At 62.6% G+C, this 21,924-nt stretch overlaps 3 protein-coding genes and 1 non-coding gene across 4 annotated transcripts in view; 2 read left to right on the top strand and 2 right to left on the bottom strand.

Moving 5' to 3' along the window:
• The first annotated feature begins 2,280 nt into the window (after positions 1-2,280).
• TRNAG-CCC (transfer RNA glycine (anticodon CCC)) lies at positions 2,281-2,353 on the top strand. Its single transcript has one exon. It is a non-coding gene; the product is annotated as a tRNA-Gly (tRNA).
• A 3,990-nt stretch (positions 2,354-6,343) lies between these two features.
• PKP3 (plakophilin 3) lies at positions 6,344-14,843 on the top strand. The gene is made up of 14 exons (XM_060019629.1): positions 6,344-6,483; positions 7,761-7,956; positions 10,132-10,208; positions 10,314-10,945; positions 11,034-11,157; positions 11,557-11,761; positions 12,051-12,225; positions 12,643-12,760; positions 12,835-13,005; positions 13,088-13,273; positions 13,569-13,722; positions 13,908-14,100; positions 14,192-14,279; positions 14,451-14,843. Exons 1-14 carry the CDS (start codon positions 6,403-6,405, stop codon positions 14,484-14,486), a joined length of 2,436 nt encoding a protein of 811 aa, XP_059875612.1. The 5' UTR covers positions 6,344-6,402; the 3' UTR covers positions 14,487-14,843.
• An 862-nt stretch (positions 14,844-15,705) lies between these two features.
• On the bottom strand, positions 15,706-20,764 carry SIGIRR (single Ig and TIR domain containing). Its single transcript, XM_060019625.1, has 9 exons — positions 19,820-20,764; positions 18,746-18,944; positions 18,103-18,236; positions 17,863-18,003; positions 17,322-17,465; positions 16,930-17,032; positions 16,715-16,865; positions 16,338-16,527; positions 15,706-16,038 (listed from the first exon to the last, which is right to left on the bottom strand). The coding sequence occupies exons 1-9, from the start codon at positions 19,824-19,826 to the stop codon at positions 15,875-15,877; spliced, it is 1,233 nt and encodes a 410-aa protein (XP_059875608.1). The 5' UTR covers positions 19,827-20,764; the 3' UTR covers positions 15,706-15,874.
• Positions 19,863-21,924, bottom strand: part of ANO9 (anoctamin 9) — a 25,817-nt gene continuing 23,755 nt past the window's right edge. Inside the window, 1 exon segment of the mRNA XM_060019746.1 lies at positions 19,863-19,982. The gene's annotated coding sequence lies outside the window, so the exon portion shown is untranslated.

Raw genomic sequence — 21,924 nt, 5'->3', positions numbered from 1 at the left:
CCCCCCTTCCCTGGGGTCCCAGTCACGGTAGGGAGGCCAGTGCTCTGCCTGGCACTGGGCGCGCCTGCCCATATGAGTTCCTTGCAGCTGCTGTAACAGATTTCCACAAACAAAATGGAATTTCCTGTCTTATGGCTCTGGAGGTCGGAAGTCCTAAAATCGAGGTTTCCACAGGCTTGCGCCCCTTCTGGGGCCTTTAGGACTGAATCTGCTTCCCTCCTTCCCCAGCTCCTGGAGGCCACCTGGACTTCCTTGCTCATGACCTCTTCCTCCATCCTCAAAGCCAGCAGCTTACCATTTTCATATCACTCTCCCTGTCTCTCTCACACCTCTACTACCATCATCACATCTCCTTCTCTGGCTCTGACCCTCCTGCCTCCCTCTTATAAGGACCCCTGGGATGACCCTGGACCCACCCACATAACCGAGGATAATCGCTCCATCCCAAGCAACATCCTTTACTTAATCTGCGAAGTCCGTCCTGCCGTGGAGGTGACAGCCACAGGTTCTGGGCATTAGGGCATGGACATCTTTGGGGCTTTTACTCTGTACTGCCTCCTTCTGTGGGAAGGCAGCACGTCCGCCCAGCACTCCACACAATCCTCGCAAGGTTTACCTTGCCATGAACACAGGGCAGCAGGGAGGATTTCAGGGAAAGAGAAACCAGATGGACACTCCAGTCGGGCCCTGAGAAGACCCTAGAGATGGCCCGGGGCATTCAGCTCTGTGGCTGCTGACCAGGGCAGCCCGCGGGTGTCTGTGAACACTAAGTCACTCGTGACGTGAGTCCTGCTGGTGCCCGCAGGGTGGAGGACACAGCTAACCTGCCACACACCTACTCAGAAGTTACCAGATGCCCCAGCTCATACTGCCCACTCCTCCCTAAGTATCTAGTTCGGAAGAAATGATCCCCAGATACAGATGTTAGTAACAAGAAAAGAACCAGCACTGGAATTAATATATACTCCAGGGCTTCCCTGGTGGCACAGTGGTTGAGAGTCCGCCTGCCGATGCAGGGGACGCGGGTTCGTGCCCTGGTCCGGGAGGATCCCACATGCCGCGAAGCGGCTGGGCCCGTGAGCCATGGCCGCTGAGTCTGCGCGTCCGGAGCCTGTGCTCCGCAACGGGAGAGGCGACAACAGTGAGAGGCCCGCGTACCGCAAAAAAAAAAAAAGAATATATACTTCCAAAAATTGGGGCGGGGGGAGTGTAACAGGTAGGGGAAGCATGCACATCAGAAAAATAACTACCTCTGGAAGCAGAAAAAAATGTCAGACAACATTTCATCTAATGTGGACTATACGTATACCATAATTTATTAATCCACTTTAACAACTGTTTATTGAGCACCCACTATGTGCCAGACACTGTGGAAGAAGTGGTGAACAAAACAGACAAGAATCCCTGCCTCGTAGAACTTACATTCTAGTGAAGCGTGAGGAGAAGCAGACGACAGACACGGTAAAGCCATATCCGGTATATCAGCTGGTGGCAGCGCTTGTAAAGAAAAGTAAAGCCGGAAAGAGAACAGCGAGTCTGAGCGTGGCTGCCACTGTAAACAGTGGTCAGAAAAAGCCTGACCAGGCTTCCCTGGTGGTGCGGTGGTTAAAGAATCCGCCTGCCAGTGCAGGGGACACGGGTTCGAGCCCTGGTCCGGGAAGATCCCACATGCCGCGGAGGAACTAAGCCCGTGTGCCACAACTACTGAGCCCACGTGCCACAAGTACTGAAGCCCGCACATCTAGAGCCCATGCTCCACAACAAGGGGAGCCACCACAATGAGAAGCCTGCGCACCACAACAAAGAGTAGGCCCTGCTCGCCACAACTAGAGAAAGCCCGCTCGCAGCAACAAAGACCCAACGCAGCCAAAAATTAAAAAAAAAAAATTCTAGAAGAAAATATGGGCAAAATTTTTATTAAAGAAAAAGCCTGACCTGAGAAGGTGACATCCCAGCAAAGCCCTGAGGTGCTGATGAGGCTGCCAAGGACACAGATGGGGAAGGGGAGGAGGTCCGAGGTGACATTTGAAGACATTTTTAGAAATCAATGATAAACACTTCTCATCACATCTTTTCAATATTATACTGGAAGTACTAGTTAACGCAACAAGACAAGAAAAGGAAATAAAAAGTATACAGATTGAGGAGGAAGAAACATTGTTTTAGTTTGCAGATGACATAATCATCTATGGAGAAAATCCAAAAGAATTAGCCTAAAAAAAAGGAAAAGAAAAGAAAAAAAAAAGAAACTTCTGGAACTAATAATCAATTATAAGGACTTCCCTGATGGTCCAGTGGGTAAGATTCTGCGCTCCCAATGCAGAGGGCCCAGGTTCGATCCCTGGTCAGGGAACTAGATCCCGCACGCATGCTGCAACTAAGAGTCCGCATGCCGCAGCTAAGACCTGGCACAGCCAAAATAAATGAATATTTAAAAATAATAATAATCAGTTATAGCAAGGTTGCAGGATACAAGGTTAATATACAGAAGTCAATTGCTTTCCTATATACTAGCAATGAACTATTGGAATTTGAAATTTAAAACACAATACCATTTACATTAGCACCAAAATAAATAAATAAATACTTAGGTTAAAATCTAACAAAATATGTGTAAGATCTATATGAGGAAAACTACAAAACTGTGATGAAAGAAATCAAAGACCTAAATCAATGGCGAGATAGTCCATGTTGATGGATGGGAAGACTCAATATTGTCCCGATGTCAGTTTTTCCCAACTTGATCTATAGATTCAATGCAATCCTAATCAAAACCCCCACCAATCAACTAATTGATTCTTTTCTGGAGAGGCAAAAGACCCAGAATAGCCAACATAATATTCAAGAAGAATAAACTTGGAAGACTGATAGTATCCAACTTCAAGGCTTACTATAGAGCTACAGCAATCGAGACAGTGTGGTATGCGCAAAAGATCAGACAAAATAGATGAGTGGGGCAGAGTAGAGAGCTCAGAAATAGACCCACATAAATGCAGTCAACTGATCTTTGACAAAGAAGCGAAGGCAATACAATGGAGCAAAGATGGTCTTTTCAACAAATGGTGCTGGTACAACTGGACATCCACATGCAAAAAATGAATCTAGACCCAGACCTTACACCCTTTACAAAAAATAACTCAAGATCAATCATAGACCGAAATGTAAAACAAAAACTGTAAAATTCCTAGAAGAGAGCACAGGAGAAAACCTAGATGATCTTGGGTGTGCTGATGACTCTGTGGACACAACACCAAAGGCTGATCCATGAAAGAGAGAATTGATAAGCAGAACTTCATTAAAATGAAAAACCTCTTCTCTGCAAAAGACAATGTCAAAAGAATGAGAAGATAAATCGCAGACTAAGAGAAAATATTTGCAAAAGACACATCTGAGAAATGACTGTTATCCAAAATATAGAAAGAACTCTTAAAACTCAACAATAAAATGAGTAACCCAACTGAAAAATGGTCAAATGACATTAATAGACCCCTCACCAGAGAAGAAATACAGATGGCAAATGAGCACATGGGAAGATGCTCCACAACCTATGTCATTGGAGAAATGCATATGATAAAAGAACGAGATACCTCTACACACCTATAAGAATGGCCAAAATCCAGACACCGACAAGATCCCTGGTTGCCCCCCACCCCACCCCCGGCCCCCGGGTTGGGCCGGTTCTGACAGCTCCAGGGGACGGAGGTCCTTCGGGAAAGGAAGCTGGAGCCTGAAGGGTTACCCAGCTCTGATGCTGTTCAACCAAAAAGGCAACAGCAGGTCTCGGAGCGGAGCAGATGGTGAGAGCAAAGGGCTCCTCAGGCAGCGATGGGAAAGGGCCCAGGGGAGCGGGAACCCCTTTGAGAACAAGACTGAAGCTAAACCACCGGGAGGAAGGCAAACGAACGCCCTCTTACCCTCAGTGGAGAAAGCGGCCCAGCCCTAGCTGGGGGACTACTACCAAGACGCCCACCCACCAGCCAGCGCCAGTCCCCAAGCTCAGCCCTGTCCCGCTCAGGGAGGCCTTTCCCTACGCACCCTCACTTGCTTCGTAACTCGTGCAAGCTTATTTCGCCTGGGGAACTTGTTTGCCGGTCTGTGAAATGGAGCCGCGTCGCAGCTCTGCCTCCCGGCGCTCCTGTGTAGATTAAGGACAGAACGCAAACAGAGCACCCACCACCCAGCCTCCACCGCCGAGCCCTCGCAAACAGTGCCCATGGGTGGTGACGAGTTTCTCCAGGACCCGAGACGGGCCTCAGGAGGGAGGAAGCACCATCCTGCACCCCTCCAGGGACGCGACGCAGCTTTCTCTCCGCCCTCCCCGCCCTGGGGCCCTCCCCTTAGTCAATTCATCCTCCTCCCCTGCTGCAGCACCCCCAACCATGGGCTCCGGCCACCCCGTTCCCTTTAGGGTCCTCTCTGGGGCCTCTGCAAGGCGCCCCCTCTGTCCCAGAGGCCCTCAGCTGCCCCGCCACCCAGACCAGCATCATTACGTGCGGGCCTCTGTGTCTGTGTCCCCCCAACCCCGCGACCCCAGAAGGAGCGCTCCCGCGAGAAGCTGCGTCTGTCTTGGTCACACACCTGCCCCGGAGCAGCGCCAGCGCATGGAAGAGCGCAGAACCGGCAAGGTGGACGGAAGACCTGAGGGGAGGGGGTGGACGGGTGGCGGTGGGGCTGTAACCCTTGGCGACCTTCCCCGCCAAAGGGGCGAGGCGCCAGGGGGCGCAGAGGATGCCCCGCCCCAGGGGGATCCGGGGCAGCGCCCGATGCGCAAGTCCAGGTAGGGTTCATGGAGGAGGGACCCTAACCCTAACCCTGGGCTGGGCTGGGCTGGGTTTGGCGGGAGCCCAGCCCTCGGGACGTGGGAACGCTCGCGAGTTTGCTGACAGGAAACGCCGGGACGCGCACGGCTGGAGCCCTAGCAGCAAGACCCGCACCTCCACGGCCCCCGCGGCGCGCTGCGCCCTCACGCCTGGTACGCGCCCTCGCGCTGATCCATCCCGCTCCCTGCAGGCTCCGTGGCCCCGGACAATCTACCTAACTTCTCTGTGCTCCAGCGCGCTCCTGAATCTTGTTTTGAATATTATTTTGCTGTCTACATCTTCAAGCTTTTCTCTTCCATTCCTGCCCCCAATAGCCCCACTCCAGACTCCCCACAGAGGTGGGGTGGGGCGCCCTCTGTACCCCTCCTCCAGCTCCGGCCGCACACACCGGGCAGCCCCTAGCCCCTTCACAGTGAGCGCCTCTCAGGTCACCAAAGCCAGCACTAGGAGGGCATCCGTCCTTCCACCCGCCCCCTACTCTGGCCCTCGTACCTGAAAACCACCCCATATCGCCCCCCATCCGCTACCCCTCCTCCAGAGACTTTTGTAACAACTGCCTGGGGTCCCCCGCCTCCAGTAAATACCCCAGCCCGACCTCTAAGCTGTCGGGGTTGTAAATGCTAACCTGCCCCTCTTGGGCCCCCGTAGCCCTTCCTTCCCAGGCCCCAGGGCAGAGTCCAGGCTCCCCCATCCCCCCACCTCCCAAGTAAGAGCATCACTCACCCTTGCAGGCCCTCAGATCCCGGGATCTCAAACCCGAAAGTGCACCAACGCAGACTCCCAGGACCTACCGCCTGTTCTCTAAGCTCCCTGGGTGAATCTTCCCCCATCTGCCACAGAGTCCCCTCCCCCAGGAAGTTCACCCTCAAGCCGGCACAAAATCCTTCTCGTGCTCTCTCCCTACACACCGGCTCCAGGAAGAGGGGGCTCTCAGGGAGGACGGAGCAGAAGGCTGGTCGCAGGGGTTGGACTGGGCTCTGAGCTTCACATGGACACAGGTTCCAAGCCACAGCCAGTCCCTCAGGCCCTGCAGTGGTTAGAGAAGTCTCGCCCGGGATCCCCAGGGTTTCCCTGGGCACTGAGCCACAAAGGCAGGAGATCCGAGGTGGGGAGGTGGAGGGGTCCACAGGTCCTCAGGCAGGCTCTGCACAGCCTGGGGGCCCCCGCAGCCCTCCCTGCCGAGAGGAGGGGGAAGCCCCGCAGGCTGTGGAAAACCGGACCTAGGGGGTATCTGCCTGGCGCCTCCTCTCCATCGCGCGGCTCCGACCCCACCAAAGCCCCTTCCATCCCTCTGCGGCCCTGTCCCACCACCCAGGGCCTCTGGACCCCACCTGCAGTCTGCCCCTCGAGGCCTGCTGCCCTGCCAGGTGGGCCCAGACGGACTCGAGTGAAGGGCGGGCCTCCAGGCACACTCAGCACTGTACAAACTTGTATCCCGGGATTTCTCCACACAAAACACATTTCCCAGGGAAGCAACCGGTCTGATGAGCTCGCTGGGCGTGCGGGCGTTCCCACTCCGCCCTCCCGGTGCCCCGGCAGTCCTGTCCCACACTGAGGCCCTGACGGCAGTGCTGGGCCCAGGATGCAGCCCAGGACTCCTCAGCCGGCAGCAGAGGCCTCTGGGATGAGCCCGGGGGCTGGCAGTATCTGGACCACCAGAAGGGTAGGTCGCCCACTGTGCACATCCCCTGAGCCGGGAGGCTCCACCCCAGGGTTCACCTTGTCCTTTCCGGGGACCCTCCCCTCCCTCTCTCACCCCCAACGTTGACCTCTGACTCCCACCCCCAGTCCCCTCCCCAGCACTGACCTCACCCCTAGGGCTGCCTTCTGACCTCGACCCCGCCTCACCCCAGGCCACTGCCCCCAGCCACCATTCCCACCTGGGGCTCACGTCCCCTGCCTTCAGGGGGCCAGGGCCCAGGGTCAGGGCCTCCCATGGGAGGGAAGGCCTGTGAGGGTGGCCCCAGGAGACTTTTCCAGGGGAACCCAGGAGGTACATGAGGCCACTCAGCCCACACCCCTCCAGCCCTCCTGGGCTCAGCCCCCACTCAGTCCGCCAGGGGCCTGTCCTGGATCCAAGCCAGGCCTACCCGGGAGGCCTTGGAGCGTGCCGGTCCAGCTGGCGGTGGCGCTCCAGGGAGACCTTCTTGGGGCGAGCACTGCTAAGCCTGGCCCTTCCCCTCCCACCTCCGACTGCTGGGCCTCCCCTCCCCACACAACTCCGACCCTGCTCGCCTGGACTCCTGGGCTCTCCCTGGAGCACGCCAGATCCTGAGCCCCCAGCCAGGGCAGGAGGGCCCCTCTGAGTCAACCCCCTGGGGCAGCCCCGCCTGCGCCTGCTGAGCTGAGCCTTGACTCATGGCTTGGGAGAGGCCTCCCACCTCCACAGGGGGCGGGAGCCCAGGAGGGCTAGCCAGCCCCTTGGAGGGCTCTGCAGAGGCCGGGGTGGGGGTGGGGGTGCTGGGAGCACTTCCGGAGTCTGCAGGATGGAGGTCTGGAGGGTCATGAGCCTGGGGTGGGCCCGTCTCGCCTCTTGCTTCTGGGGTCTTTTGGGCACCAAGGACCAGGACGAGGGCCCCATAGAGCCCCTTTCCACCCTGAAGCTCCACTCCAAGCCTTCTATCCTCAACGCTGTCCCTTAGCACTTGACCCCTGCTAGGCCTCACTCCAACCATGGCTGCAGTGCCTGGTCACGCAGGGCCTGTTCTTCCGCCCAAATTCCACCTTAAGCGGGGCCCCTCCCTCCCACCTGGCCCAGGTGTCCCCGCCCCTAGCTGAGCTCAGGGCTGGGCGGGGTCGGTCTCCGGGCCAGCCCTGGGCAAAGCCAGCGGGGAGGGGACTTCGGGGACAGGGCCGCGCGGGAAGAGACCGCGGAGACAAATCCCGGCCCCCGTGCCTGCCGCCATGCAGGACGGTAACTTCCTACTGTCGGCCCTGCAGCCCGAGATGGGTGTGTGCTCCCTGGCGCTGCCCTCGGACCTACAGTTGGACCGCCGGGGCACCGAAGGGCCAGAGGCCGAGAGGCTGCGTGCAGCTCGTGTCCAGGAGCAGGTCCGCGCTCGCCTCCTGCAGCTGGGGCAGCAGCCTTGGCAGAACGGGCCGGCCCAGCCCGACGGCGCGGCCAGGGCGGCCACAGGTAGGCAGACGCTGGCCGGGTGCCCACGATGGGTGGCGGGTGGAGGTGGCCCCAGCAGGCATGGTGGTGCGAGGGCCAGAGGCCGCGGTGGGGCCACTCCGGACTCAGCTCCCTGACTCACCCAGTCCCGCCTTGAGTCACCGCCCTACCCCTGCAGGCGTGGGAGAAGCCAGAGGTGAGGCCTCCACCTCCTGGCAGGGACCCCGGGGTCCTCCCTGCAAGTCGGGTTGGGCCTCACCTGCCCACCGGGCCCTGAGCCTCTCACCCCCCCAGGGGGGCACGGGAGAAGCGGCATGTGGCCGGCCAGGTCTGTCTCTGTCGGCAAACCCGGAACACGCACGCGTCCGGTCCCACACCCCACGGGCTCACACACGGTCTCAGAGACACGCAGACACACACGTCACTCCCCTGGAGACACAAACGCAGAGACACAGACGCCCAGACTGTAGCGTCCACCCCCCATGCCCCACAGGAATAAGCAGACAGAAAGGTGAGGGGCGGGGTCTGGGACTCCTGGAGGAGAGCCACGGCCTGTCTGGGCCAGGGTCTCCCTGCGGAATTGCGGGGGGGAGGCCCTGCTGGGGTGACCCGGATACTCTCCATGAGAGCAGCGGGTGGGGGAATGCCCCTCAGGGCCAGGCAGCTCCCTGTGTAGGAACCCCCGGTTCGTGCATGGGGCACGTGCACGGGTGTACGTGAGTGTGTATGTGTGTGTGCATGAGTGTGTGCAGCGAGTTCAGGGCACTTCTAGAAATGCCACTTCCTCCCTTGCCAGCTGCAGCCGCAGGGACCAAGGTCAGACAGTAAGAGGAGCCTCCAGGATGTCCGGGGCCAAGACCCCGCTCCACGGTGGCTCGCGTGATCTCCAGAGGGCCCTTCCCAGTGCTGGCCACCAGCTGCTGGTCGGGGGATAAGCGGCTCAGCCAGCACAGGGGCCGCCAGGGCTGGCTGGATTCCTGCGTCCTCCCCTCCCTGGGCCTCAGCCTTGCTGGTGGCCAAGTTGGGTGCCCAGGGGTCATGGGGTAGAGGAGGGAGCGGGGAGGGGTTAATTAGGGGAAAGAGGATTAGAATTTGGGGGTGGGGGCCGTGCCCCCTCAAGGCCGGGCCTCACTAGCGTCAAAGGGTTAATAGCCCCTGCCCAGAAGCCTCATTAACCAGGGCCTGTCTGGGGAGCGTGCTGGGTGGGGGAGTCCCCCCAGACCTAACTGAGGCAGAGGTTGTGGGAGCGTCCAAGGTCCCTCCTCCCCTTCACCCTCACCCTGAATCCCTTCAGCCTAGTCACTCTACCCTGGCCTTCGGGGGATGGGACTCTTCCCCCTCCAGGTGTGACCACAGCAGGGGCTCTAGCAGAGGCTGACCACTCCAGGAATACCCCCCCAACCCAAAGACCCCGCCCCTGGCATTGCCCAGGTGATGCGCCCCCCAGTCCGTTCCCACTGCTCTGCCTTGGTTTGACCTTTGCCCAGCTCTTCTCCGGGTGTTCTCAGCTCTTCCTATACACCCGACCAACCACACCGCGCCACCTGTCATCCACACATTCATTCAGTTGTCCCTTCAGCATCCATCCTCCCGGCTTAGACACCCCTTCACACACCAGTCACACACCAGTCAGTCTGCTCATCCAACCCACCCTTCCGATGGTCCAACCCGCCCTCCCCCCATCGCTCCCCCCTCCACCTTCCATCCACCTGCCCGTCTGTCCACTCGCCATGCAGGTGGGCTGGCGCCGGTGCCCCCGGCTTGTGTGTGGCTAGGGGTGGGTGTGGCTCGGCCAGGTGGGTCAGGGCACTGCGCCTCAGGGCACTGGTCCAGGGAGACTGTGTCCGCGGCGAGTGACCAACAGCACAGGATGGGCTCCCGGGAGGTCAGTGTGGCTTCCTGGGGGCAGTGGCCAGGCGTTGTGCCCTGGCAGGGATCGGGGAGCTGAGGAAGGAGGCCCTGGCACACTAGGTAGCCGGGAGGTCAGCAGGGCGAGCACATCCGTCCCCCGCTGAGGGGCACAGCTGGAAGGGACGGGGGCTGTGGGAGGGATGACAAGGTGACGGCAAGGACCGGAAGCCAAGGTACCTGCGCCAGAGTCCACTGGCCTCCCCACCAGGGCTCAGGGCAGGAGGGGAGGCAGGAGGCCAGTGCCTTGCCATCGGCCCAGCCAGGCTGCGCTGTCCCTGTCCGCAGGTGCGTGCCGGGCTCAGTACCACACCTTGCAGGCCGGTTTCAGCTCCCGCTCCCAGGGCCGGAGCGGGGACACCTCGGTGAGTGACAGCCCGGAGTCCCGTGAGGGAGGTTCTGGGGGCTCTGGGGGCTCCAGCGTCAGGAAGCCCAGCGGCCCTCACTGCCCTCCCCTCCCTGCCGCACAGATCTTCCGGCCCATCGCCAGGCCTGCCTGCAGCCCTGTCTCCTGGTCTTCCCGCTCGGTCGTGGACCTGAGCTCCGGCCGAAGGCTGAGCTCAGCCCAGAGCAGGGGCAGCGCCCTTGGTGCCGCAGGGTATGGGGGTGCCCGGCCCGCCGCGCCCCCGCCCACCCGGCCCACGTCCTTCCACGAGCGTGGCGGGGTGGGGAGCTGGGCGGATCACGACACCTTGTCCCTGCACTCGCTCAGCCTGGGGGCCGGGGGCCCGGATGACCGCTACGGAGTGGTGGAGGAGTGGCTGGAGCCGGCGGCCGCCTCCCCCTACAGGGCCTCTGCCTCTGAGCGCCGTGCCAGCTCCAGCTCTGGCCGGGCTGGGGGCCTGGGCTGGCTGGAGGCTGCCGAGGGGCCGCCCAGCCGGACCATCCGTGCCCCCGCCGTGCGGACCCTGCAGCGGTTCCAGAGCGGCCACCGCAGCCGTGTGGCAGCTGGGGGAGTGCCAGGGGGCGTCCTGGAGCCCGTGACCCGGGCGCCATCTGTGCGCAGCCTCAGCCTCAGCCTGGGCAACTCGGGCCACCTGCCGGACACGCGTGGGCTGGACAGCTACGGTGGCCACCGCACTTTGCAGAGGCTCAGCAGCGGGTGAGCTGGGCCTGGCTCGGGGAGGGGGCTTCTGCCCTAACCCTGGCCTGTCCCCAGGCTCAGCCTGACCTGCCTCTTTTCTCCGCAGCTTTGATGACATTGACCTGCCCTCGGCAGTCAAGTACCTCATGGCCTCAGATCCCAACCTGCAGGTGCTGGGAGCAGCCTACATTCAGCACAAGTGCTACAGTGACACAGCAGCCAAGAAGCAGGTGACCACCCCTGCTTACCACCCTCACGGGCCCCCCTTCACTCACTGTCCTCTGTCTGGTCCCTGACCACCCCTCACTGATCCCCAAGCTGCCTGGGCAGACCCCATCTACCCAGGGCCTCCTCAGCAGAGGAGGAGCAGGAGGGACTGGCTTGCACAAATCTGAATACACCTGCACGCTTCTGCACACACCTGCATACATCTCCATACACCTGTATGTGTATGCACACGTCTCCATATACCTGCACACACTTGCACACACCTGCATGTTTCTGCACACCTCCGCATACATCTCCATACACCTGCATATGTACTCACGCATCCACACACACCTGCACACGTTTGCACATACCTATGCAGCGTGTGCACAGCGCTAACACCCGCGTGGCTATGCCCACAGGCCCGCAGCCTGCAAGCTGTGGCTAGGCTGGTGAAGCTCTTCAACCACGCCAACCAGGAGGTGCAGCGCCACGCCACGGGCGCCATGCGCAACCTTGTCTACGACAACGCGGACAACAAGCTGGCCCTGGTGGAGGAGAACGGCATATTCGAGCTGCTGCGTTCGCTGCGTGAGCAGGACGACGAGCTGCGCAAGAATGTCACAGGTGGCCCTGCTCCCCGCCCGCCACTCTGCCACCCTTCCCTCGGTCCCCACGGCCATCCCTGTGGCATGTCTCTTTGGAGTTGGAGTCCAGCCCCAGGCCCCGTGTCCCCAAGCGTCCTCCTCTCTGCGCTGTTGCGGCCCCGTGACCCTACACGTCACACTCAGGCTCTCCCCAGCGGGGCTCTTGGGTGAGGCTCGAAGTGCCAGGCGGGGCCCTGGGCACCGTCCCCGGAAGAGGCAGAGGGGCTGGAGGGCCGTCCCTGACCACGGCCTCGCCCCACCTGCCACAGGGATCCTGTGGAACTTGTCCTCCAGTGACCACCTGAAGGACCGTCTGGCCCGAGACACGCTGGAGCAGCTCACAGACCTGGTGCTGAGCCCCTTCTCAGGGGCCAGGGGACCGCTCCTCACCCAGCAGAACGCCTCGGAAGCGGAGATCTTCTACAACGCCACGGGCTTCCTCAGGTGTGACGGGCAGCAGGCAGGGGAGGCCCAGAGAAGGGGCGTTAGGATCTGAGATCTGAATGACAAGGCGGGGCCACCGGGGGTGGGGGTCTGGGAGAAGTGGACAGAGAGGCAGAGGCGCTGACGCGGGAGTGGAACGGGCCGCCAGGTGTGGCCCCCGGCCAGACGTCAACAGACTGGGGGCTGCAGGCTCAAATTTCTTTAAATCAGGGATTTGATCTGATATTTATAACCTCCCCGGAGCCCCGGACACTTTGAGAGGTGGATGGGGGATGGGCATGTGGAGGTGCCGAGGGGCAGAGCCCAGCTCGGGGGAGGAGGGGATTGGTGCTCAGGATCTCAGCATTGGGTGGGTCCCTGAGGGGTGGGCTCTGCCTGTGGTCCCAGTGGGGGTCTCTGATCTGCCTCCATCCAAAGGAACCTCAGCTCGGCCTCCCAGGCCACTCGCCAGAAGATGCGTGAGTGCCACGGGCTCGTGGACTCCCTGGTCACCTATATCAACCACGCCCTGGACGTGGGCAAGTGCGAGGATAAGGTGAGGCTCAGCCAGTGCCCCGGGGCCCGAGGGGCTCCAGCCTGCTCTGACCGAGGTCCGCCCTCTGTCCACAGAGCGTGGAGAACGCCGTGTGCGTGCTCAGGAACCTGTCCTACCGCCTGTACGACGAGATGCCACCGTCGGCCCTGCAGCGGCTGGAGGGCCGAGGCCGCCGGGATACGGCAGGGGCGCTGCCAGGCGAGGCAGTGGGCTGCTTCACGCCACAGAGCCGGCGGCTCCGAGAGGTGGGTGCGGGCCTGGGCAGGGGGGCGGGCGGAAGCAGGGATCCCGGGTGACCTCGGCTGACCTCCACGCCCTCCTGCCCAGCTGCCCCTCACGGCCGACGCACTCACCTTCACCGAGGTGTCTAAGGACCCCAAGGGCCTGGAGTGGCTGTGGAGCCCCCAGGTCGTGGCGCTGTACAACCGGCTGCTGCAGCGCTGTGAGCTCAACCGGCACACGACGGAAGCGGCTGCCGGCGCGCTGCAGAACATCACCGCAGGCGACCGCAGGGTGAGGTGGCCTGGGACCACACCTGGCCACGCGCTGGGGCGCGAGGCACTGGGGACGCAAGGGGTGAACGGGGGACAGGAGCCCGCTCTCCCGGACTTTATGGTGCATCGGGGGGCCAGAACTTCAGAGCGAGAGAGGAAGGCAGGCAGGATGCGGCTGGAGGATGCCACCTCGGCCCCCGGGGTCTGCACTGAGTTTAAGGAAGGTGCCGGGAGGGTTGGGCCAGGAGGGAGCAGACCCGGAGCCTCCACGGGGCACCAGCACCCATTCTCACAGGCCCCTCTCCTGCCGGCAGTGGGCGGGCGTGCTGAGCCGGCTGGCTCTGGAGCAGGAACGCATCCTGAACCCGCTGCTGGACCGAGTTCGGACGGCTGACCACCACCAGCTGCGCTCGCTGACCGGCCTCATCCGAAACCTGTCTCGGAATGCCAGGAACAAGGATGAGCTGTGTGAGTCCAGCCGTCCCGAGGCCTGGGTTCTGCCTCCCCTGGGGGCCGGGCGCGTGCCTGGACTCTGTCTGTACTGCTGCTTCTCCGGCCGGCTTCTGGGAAGCCAGAGCTGGTGGACAGACAGGCGCCGAGGGGGCGGGGCAGGGGGCGGGCAATGGAGACTGACCACCCCGACCTGCTGGCAGCCACCAAGCTGGTGAGCCACCTGATGGAGAAGCTGCCCGGCAGCCCGGCTGAGGACTCTCCCCCGGCCGACGTGCTGGTGAACATCATAGCCATCCTCAACAACCTGCTGGCGGCCAGTCCCGTGGCCGCCCGAGACCTACTCTACTTCGACGGGCTCCACAAACTGTTCTTCATCAAGAAGACGCGGGACAGGTGAGGGCCCGAGCCCCGCGCCCCCCGCCCCCGGCTCGCCCTGCCTCCTGGCCAAGCCTGTCACCCCACTGACCCCCGCCCCCTACCCCAGCCCTGACAGCGAGAAGTCCTCCCGGGCAGCCTCCAGCCTCCTGGCCAACCTGTGGCAGTACAAGCAGCTCCACCGGGACTTCCGGGCGGTATGTTCCCGCGGCCCAGGGCAGGCGGGGCTGCGAGCGTGGGGCGCGGGCACGGGACGGCAGGGAAGGGCACGGAAACCCACGTGGCCCAGGGCACCCACAAGACCAGGGGCCTGGGGGGGCGGGATGCAGAGCAGCAGCGCCCTGACTCCAGGTCCCTCTCCGCCGCAGAAGGGCTACCGAAAGGAAGACTTCCTGGGCCCGTAGGCGAAGCCTCCCTTGGAGAAGGAGCGTGCGATGTGACCCGCCTCCAAGGGAAGGGCTCAGCTCAGGGCTGCTCGCCAGCTGGCCTGGAGGAGAAGGTTGATGACGGCCCAGGGGCTCTCGCTGGAGCCCCATCCACGTGCAACTTGAAGGCCTGGGCCACTGGGAAGGGGACAGGGGCTTGCGGCTGGGGAATTGGCTTCTGCAGGGCAGGGGGTGGGGCAGGGCTTGAGGCTGCTCTGATGCGTGGGGTGGTGGCCAGGTCACACTGGCAGAGGTGGCTCTGGCTGTGGCCCAGCAGTGCCTCGGGACAGCCAGCAATGGGAATAAAGGTGGCCGTGAACACCGCAGCCACAGCCTCTCATGCTTCTTTGGTTGGTCAGACTTGGGGGTTGGACCCAAGGACTCAGCAATGTCTCTAAGAGCAACCATGCCTGCAACCATGCCTGCCCCTTAGGACACTCCCCCCTGGGCCCATACACAGGCCTCTCCAGGTCAGGGGACCCAGGACAGGGAGGAGGGCGTGTCCAGCAGTAGGAGAGCTGGCGGAGAGAATGGAGGAGATGGGGCAGACAGCAGAGGCAGCCTCAAGCCAAGTGAGATGCAGAAGCAGCAGAGCTGGGGACCTGGTGTGTAGAGGAACGAGCACTTCTGGGGCAGCTGTGACTCCTACTGGCCTCGGTGCTGCCCTGCCGGGCTGTGCTCACGCGGCAGATGCATCCAACACCTCTCCCTGCCCTGCCTTCCTGGGCCTGGAGGTGCCCTCATAGGTATACTCATGCTGTCTGAGGCTTGGGGTCCAGTAGGTTCTGGGACCTCTCCATCTCACCAAGCCAGGCCCGTTGGTTGTAAAGTTCCCACTGACATTTTTTACAACAACAGGCTTTTTCTGCAAAGCTCAGAACCTGAAGTCTCTAAGGGGCCTGCCCCCCAGGGACTGTCTGGATCACAGTGGGACTGGGAACAGTCACGGCCCCAAGCAGGGAGACCTGAGGAGGCCGCTGCAAGAGACACGCCTCAGCTGGCTCAGGATGGAGGAGGATGGGGAGAGGGTGGGCTTGAGGGGACACCCAGGTGCGGTGACCAGGTGGCCATGGAGCGAGAAAAGGAAGGGATCCAGGGCCCTGGAGTGCCTGAGACGGAAGTGAGGGGTGGGGTGTCCGCTCAGAACACTGCACCCCCTCCTGCCCCAGGGGAGCAGAGGCCGAGACCCGGGCGGGATTCCAGAGGACTTTATTCCTGGCACGAGGAGGGCCGCTGGGCCCACTCTCCTTCCCCGAGGCCCCAAGGCTGCAGGGAGGCAGGGCTCGTGGTCCTGCTGAGTGGGAAAAAACCCACCCCAGCCCTGCCCCAGCTGTCCCTGGTGAACCTGCTGCTCCACGGCGCAGGGGCTACACGTCATCCTCCGACACCAGGCAGTAGAAGTCCGTGCGGGCACTGTAGTTTCGGGAGCCAAGGTCCGACACATCCACTTCACTGCCTTGGCCCTCTCCAAGCGAGACCCCACTTGCATGCGGTGGAGCTGCTGGCTCCCCAAAGACAGGCCCTCGTACACCTGGGGAGGGGTACCGCCAGGCCTGAGGCTGGGCCGCCCACAGCCTGCCTTCTGCCAGGGTCACTCCCTGCTGCCCCTCCTGCATGGTGGCATTTGAGATCCTGGAGGTTCCCAGTCAGGCCCCGGGCCCGACCACCTTCATGGGAAGAGGCAGTGGGAGGTGCTGGGAATTAAGCCCACCCACGGGCTGCAGGGAGCAGTCCCTGCCACCTGGACCCTTTTTGGGGCTCCACCTTATGCAGCCCCCCTCCAACTCAGGCTGAGCTTCTCAGGGTCAGGGGTGGGGCCGGTGGGCATACCCAAGTCCCCCTCAGGGTCAGGGTCCAGCTCCGGGTCCAGGGTCCGACCCTCTGGGACCCGGCCTCGCACAATCAGCATGGGGTCCTTGTCATCCTGCAGCCGGGTCTGGGGGTCTCCCTCCATCGCTCTGTACTGCACCTTCCGTGGCAATGCCAACTGTAGCTCTTTCCAAAAATCGGAGGAAGGTGTCTGGAGGCCAAGGTGGGGCAGTTAGCGAGCGTGAACAATTGGGGGGGGTGAGGGGGTGCCAACACGGAAAGACCCTGGTCTCCTTGGCCCCAAAGAGCCCACTCCTCTGGGCGGCTGACCATGGCACCTCCACCCACGGGCTCCCATCCACAAGCCCCCTCCCTCCCCGCCCCCTGCCCCTCCGCACCACGGAACCGGGCCTCCAGAGCAGCAGGGTCACCAGGTGGCGATGCTGGCGCAGCAGGCGGAGCGCAGGGTGTGCGGGGTCGCGCCGCTGGCCCTCGAAAGTGATGAAGATGGGTCTGCGCGTGAGCTCCAGCAGCCGGCACAGGCCCTCCCTGCGAGGGCGGCACAGTCAGGGGGGGCGCAGTTGGGGCCCACCCAGCCCCGCGCGGGACCCACCGGAAGCTGTGACTGCACCAGGCCCGGCCGAGGAAGGCGTCGGACAACACCACGACGAGGCGCCGGCAGCGGCTCAGGTTCACCAGGAGGTCGGCCGACGGCTCTGCGGGAACCCGGGTATCGGCGGGGGCGGTGCGGACGGGGCCCTAGAAGGGGCGGGGCCCTAGCCGGGGCCTGAGGAGGACCCGAGGGGGCGTGGCCCTAGGAAGGCGGGATCTGGGCCGGAACAGGGGCGGGGACCAAGTAGAGATGGGGCTGGGCCCTGCACGGGGAGGAGGCGGGCTTTGAGGGGCGTGGCCCTGGAAAGGCGGGGTCTGGGCCGGAACAGGGGCGGGGCCTGCGCCCCGCATCGGGGCTGGGCCCGAGCGGAAAGGGGCAGGGCGCCGCCGTACCCGCGCGAGGCAGGAGGTCGCGGTCGTCCAGAAAGAGCTTGTAACCCCGACGCCGCTCCAGCTGCGGCTTCAGGATGAAGTTCACGAACTTCCGGTCCTCGGGGCTGTCGCTGTAGGAGACGTAGGCGTCGTAGAGCTTCCCGTCTGCGGACGGCGGCGGGTCAGCGCGGCCGCTTTCCAGGCCTAGGCTTGCCACCCTCGGGGCCCCCTAAACCTCCCCCCTTGTGCCCCAGGGTCCAGGCCAGCCCCCCAGACGCAGATCCAGCAGATCTCGGCCCCGGGCCCCGCTTAGACCCCTCCTCAGCACAGGATTCCGAGTGGAGCCCTGGAACCAGGCTACCGTGGCCCCCTTCTGCCGGCCCTGTGCCCTCCTGGGCTGCACAGAGACACCCCCCTTTCCTGGACTGGGATCTCTCCAGTGCCCTCCAGGGACGGATGCCTCCTCGCCCCCACCTCCAGAGCCAATCCCCCCCACCCAGAGCTGAGCCTAGGGAGGCCCCGTGGCTGACTCCGCCTCCCCATGCATCCGCGCCCCACGCACCGTTCATCTCCACCTCCCCATACGTGTCTTGGTACCAGAGCAGTACATTGAGTCGACACTTCGCGTATAGCAGCGCTGCCAGCAGCAGGACCAGCAGGACCAGAAGTGAGGCCAGCACCGCGGCCACGTGTCCAGCCAGGCCTGGGGACAGAGCCACTGACTGAGCCAGCCCAGCACCCTCCAAGCCTAAAGGCTCCCCAGGCCTCCCTCCTACCTTCTGCCCCACTGGACCCCACTCACCAGCTCTCCAAAGAGTGAAGGAAGAGGAGCTGATGTTCTGGACGGAGCAGGTGAAGGTCCTGAAGTCTTCAGTACTGGTCAGGTTGATCCCCAGGACACTGGACACAAGCACCTCTGACCAGTTGGCCTTGAACCTGGGGAGACCAGGCCCCACCCCCTCACCTGGGGCTCGACAGCATCACCGGATGCCCCAGAGCCCCACTTGTCTGGGACTCACCCAGAGAGGCTGCAGATTTGGGCCTCCTGGGCAGTCCTTGGGCCATAAGCTAAGAGAAATGGCCAGAACATGAAGGGGGTGTGGATCTCTTTTGGGACAGTCACCCTAATCCTGGGTCTGGGTCCTGGGGGTCCTCAGATCCTAGGCTTGGCCCGACGGTCAGTGAGTAAGTCAGGCTGTAGGACTCTGCTGGCACCCATGGCCCTGGGTGGTCTACAAGGTGAGTGTCTAGAGGGGCCATCTGTCCCTGCAGTCACTGACTCTTAGTGTGCGTCCAGAGTGGCACTCTGCCCATGGCATGTCTGGCCAGTCACTCCCCAGCCCGTGTCCAGGTCATTACAGACCAGGATGCAGGTCAGAGAGGCCACTGGGGGGGCGGGGCATATCCAGCGTGGTCACCTGACCCTGGACACCCTCATCACTTACCAGGAGTCCTCATGGAGGTCATAGTGGCTTCCATTGCCCAGCAGCAGCCCATCTCTCAGCCACTGGACCGAGGGCAAGGGGCAGTGGGGCCCAGAGACCACTGAGGCCGTGCAGTTCAGAGTGACCACACTGCCCAGGGCAGGCCACAGGACCTGGTTTCCAGATGGGGAGAGGAAGTCAGGGGCCCTGTCGCAGGCTCCTGCAGAGAGAGGACCGAGTGGGTTAGCTGTGCCCACGATGCCAGCCTCCCACTGTCCACAGACGGTCTGTGGGCCAGGAGAAAACCACGGTGGCCAGTGGCATGTGCTGCTTGGTAACTGCATCACGTCTGTCCACACGTCCCACGGGGGACAGGGCCTGGCATTTGGCACATCTAACCCCAGCAGCAGCCGGTTCGTATGTGTTCTGCCTGCCCCAGATGTGGCTGCCCGTCCCCAGAGAAGATGTTAGCACGGGGCCATGGCTGAGCTGGCCCAGCACCGCCCTCCAGCTCAGCAGGGCCCGCCTAGCTGCCTGTCTACCCAGGACGTGAGCCAGCACTCATTTCCTGTGTGCACCTGTCGCCCGCTGCTCTGATGCCCAGGCCCCGGCCCCTCTGCTGGACACCAGTGGTTTGGGGGAGTCAGGGGTTGGGCGTCAGCACCTTCCACCTGGTATGGGAGCTGGGGGTTCCAGGACCCTCTACTCCTGGCTACAGGCAAGCCTTCTCACCTCCCCAAGATCTTTTAATTGGGGTGATGAGCCGGAGCCGGTAGTCATAGAAGCCTGCCATCATCTTGGTAGTGTGGTCTCCCAGCAGCCCACCCCCCATGGCCGCCCACCGCGCCCACTCCCAGTATCCCTGGGCTTTACTGACCCCCCCGAGCCTGGTCTAGAGGCCTTGGGCAGGAGACAGTGTGGGCCCATCCTAACCATGGGCTCAGGACCCCGGGCCATAGGGGAGGGGCAAACAGAGGTCTTTGTACCCCTGGCTTGAGGCCAAGCAGGGAGGCCAGGCCACACTGCAGCGTGGAGCCAGCCTGAGGGGCAGGAGGTGGGAGTGGAGCCCATGCCCATCCCTCTCTGGCCGTCTACCTGCCATGGTCTGGCCGGGGCCTCCTCAAGGCAGGCTGGACACCGGTGCCACCCACGGCTCCCCGGGGCTCCTTGGCCGAGCAGACTGATCCCTCAAGGGCTGGGCAGGATTCACTCTCTGTCCTTGTGGCCAGTCAGTCAGGGCACCAGGATGGGTCAGAGGCTGCCGCCATCCCCGGAAGCAAGTTAAACAAGAACAGGATAAGTTAACGTGTAACTCTGGCCACTGAAGCACTGCCTCTGCCCCAGCTGCCGCGTGGAGGCCCCAGAGCACCAGGCACAGCCTAGACTGCACGTCATCTGCCCCGGGGACGCGGTGACAGCCCAGGGTGGGACAGCACTCCCGGCACACCTCGTGAGCCCAGGAGTTGGCCTCGTTCCCAGGTCCCCTGGGACAGGGCTGCCACCCACAGGCAGGGGGGCTGCAGTACAGCCGCACTCAGCCTGTACCGAGGCTCCGGGGGGCTCGGGGTTCTCGAGTGCTGGGCTGCCTGACTGAGCCTCGCTCCCAGCCATGGGGTTTTGTTCTGGACGCCGTCCTGGGTGCACCACGCACGCGTGAACCCTGCACTTGAGGCTGCACTGGGCCGAGGTGTCGAGGCAGGAGGGGTGAGCGGGGGGTCAGGCTGGTCTCACGGGGCAGCCCTCCTTCTGGGTCCTGTGCTGGCGCCTCCACCCATCTGTCATCTTCAGACCCAGACACTTTTGTCCACACTGTCCGTATAGTTGTCCAAGGGAAGCCCCCACCCGCCCACGGTGACCTTTCTCTCCTCCGCGGCGTCTGGGACCACTCCCGGCCAGACTGGCAGCAGCCACACGCCTCTTGACCCAAAAAGCTCTCCAGTGACCTGGGCTGAACGGCGGGGCACGAAGCCCCAGTGGCAGAGCCTTTGAGGAAGACTCCTTGGCAGCCGGGCCCTGGGCACCTCCTCCCTGGTGCCCAGCGGGTATTTACTGGGCACCTAGTCCTCCCCCTGCTCCCTGCTAAGTGGACACACCAGGGCCCCGGCTCCTTCAGGCCCTCCCCCCACCCGTAGGGCCCCTGAGGCTGTGCAGGGACGAGTCTTAGCCTGCCCCCCATTCCTTCGGCACGGGTGACCCGATGTGGCCCCGTGATCAGCTGGAAGCCCCTGGTTTGGCTGGGCTGGAATTTCCTCAGAAATCGGTGGAGCGGCAGGCTCGTTCCCGGGGGCTGGTGCGGAGGGTCCTTCCAGAAGTCCTTTGGAGTGGAGGGCAGTCCTGGGAAGGCCCTTGAAGCAGGAGGACAAGCCCACTGAGGGCTATGGGAGGCTGGGCGGCTCACGCCCCCTCCCCCAGCCCAGCGGGTCCCAGGGCAACTCCTACAGTGGCTCCTTGGCCTCTGTAACCTCAGAAGACCTCCTACCCCTGGAAAGGCAACCTCGGACCCTCCTGGAAATTCAGGCCAAACCACATGGCCAGGCGACAGGTGTCCCCCTGCACACCCTCCGCTGCAACCCTCCCCGTCCTCTGTATCGTCTCTGTGTTGTACGACCACCCCCTGCACGCCCCACACATGCCTGCACGTGCACACTCCCCACACCTCCGACACTCCGGCAGTCCACACACCTGGCACACCCCACACCACACACACTGCACCTCACACCCACCCTCAGCCTCCCATCACCCCTCGCTCTCTCACTGGCACACACGCACCACGCACACACGTGCACACGCAAGCCACGTGCTTTGCGGGCCTCCCCTCAGCCAGGCCTGATTTCGAGGAGAGGGCTCAGGCCGGAAAAGGCATCCAAGGACGAGAACACAGGCTCAGGCTGAGCAGCGAGAACACGAAGTCACCTGGTTCCAGCTCTTTCCTCCTGAGGAGGGGATGTCCGTCACTGAGGTCATTCACGTGTGCTTGGGAGCAAACTGTTTGCTCGGCTGGGCCCCCGGCCCGGTCCAAATCACCACGGCTGCCCCAGACGCATCGCCAAGCACAGCGAGGACCTGGCTTTTGTTTGTGCGTTTTAATAAGAACTTTCCCCGTAGCTTCCTGGCTTTGCAGTCACATCCTCTCCTCAACCTAAACCCCACCCAGGCACCCACCCTCCTCCCCAGCGGGCTGGCGGGCGGGCGGGCAGTTG

Source organism: Delphinus delphis, chromosome 8 (assembly GCF_949987515.2).
Source record: "Delphinus delphis chromosome 8, mDelDel1.2, whole genome shotgun sequence".
Lineage (NCBI taxonomy): Eukaryota > Metazoa > Chordata > Mammalia > Artiodactyla > Delphinidae > Delphinus > Delphinus delphis.
The sequence above is the reverse complement of the archived record's forward strand: the minus strand, read 5'-3'. Positions and strand labels throughout refer to the sequence as shown.

Excerpts from the sequence above, each read along its gene's own strand:
- PKP3 (XM_060019629.1), top strand. The coding sequence starts at position 6,403 with ATGCAGCCCAGGACTCCTCAGCCGGCAGCAGAGGCCTCTGGGATGAGC. Across the intron at positions 13,006-13,087 it reads AGAGCCGGCGGCTCCGAGAG|CTGCCCCTCACGGCCGACGC; the intron begins GTGGGTGCGGGC and ends CCTCCTGCCCAG. Across the intron at positions 14,280-14,450 it reads TCCACCGGGACTTCCGGGCG|AAGGGCTACCGAAAGGAAGA; the intron begins GTATGTTCCCGC and ends TCTCCGCCGCAG.
- SIGIRR (XM_060019625.1), bottom strand. Across the intron at positions 17,466-17,862 it reads TGGGGAGGTGGAGATGAACG|ACGGGAAGCTCTACGACGCC; the intron begins GTGCGTGGGGCG and ends CGCCGTCCGCAG. Across the intron at positions 16,039-16,337 it reads TGACCCTGAGGGGGACTTGG|GTGTACGAGGGCCTGTCTTT; the intron begins GTATGCCCACCG and ends ACCCCTCCCCAG.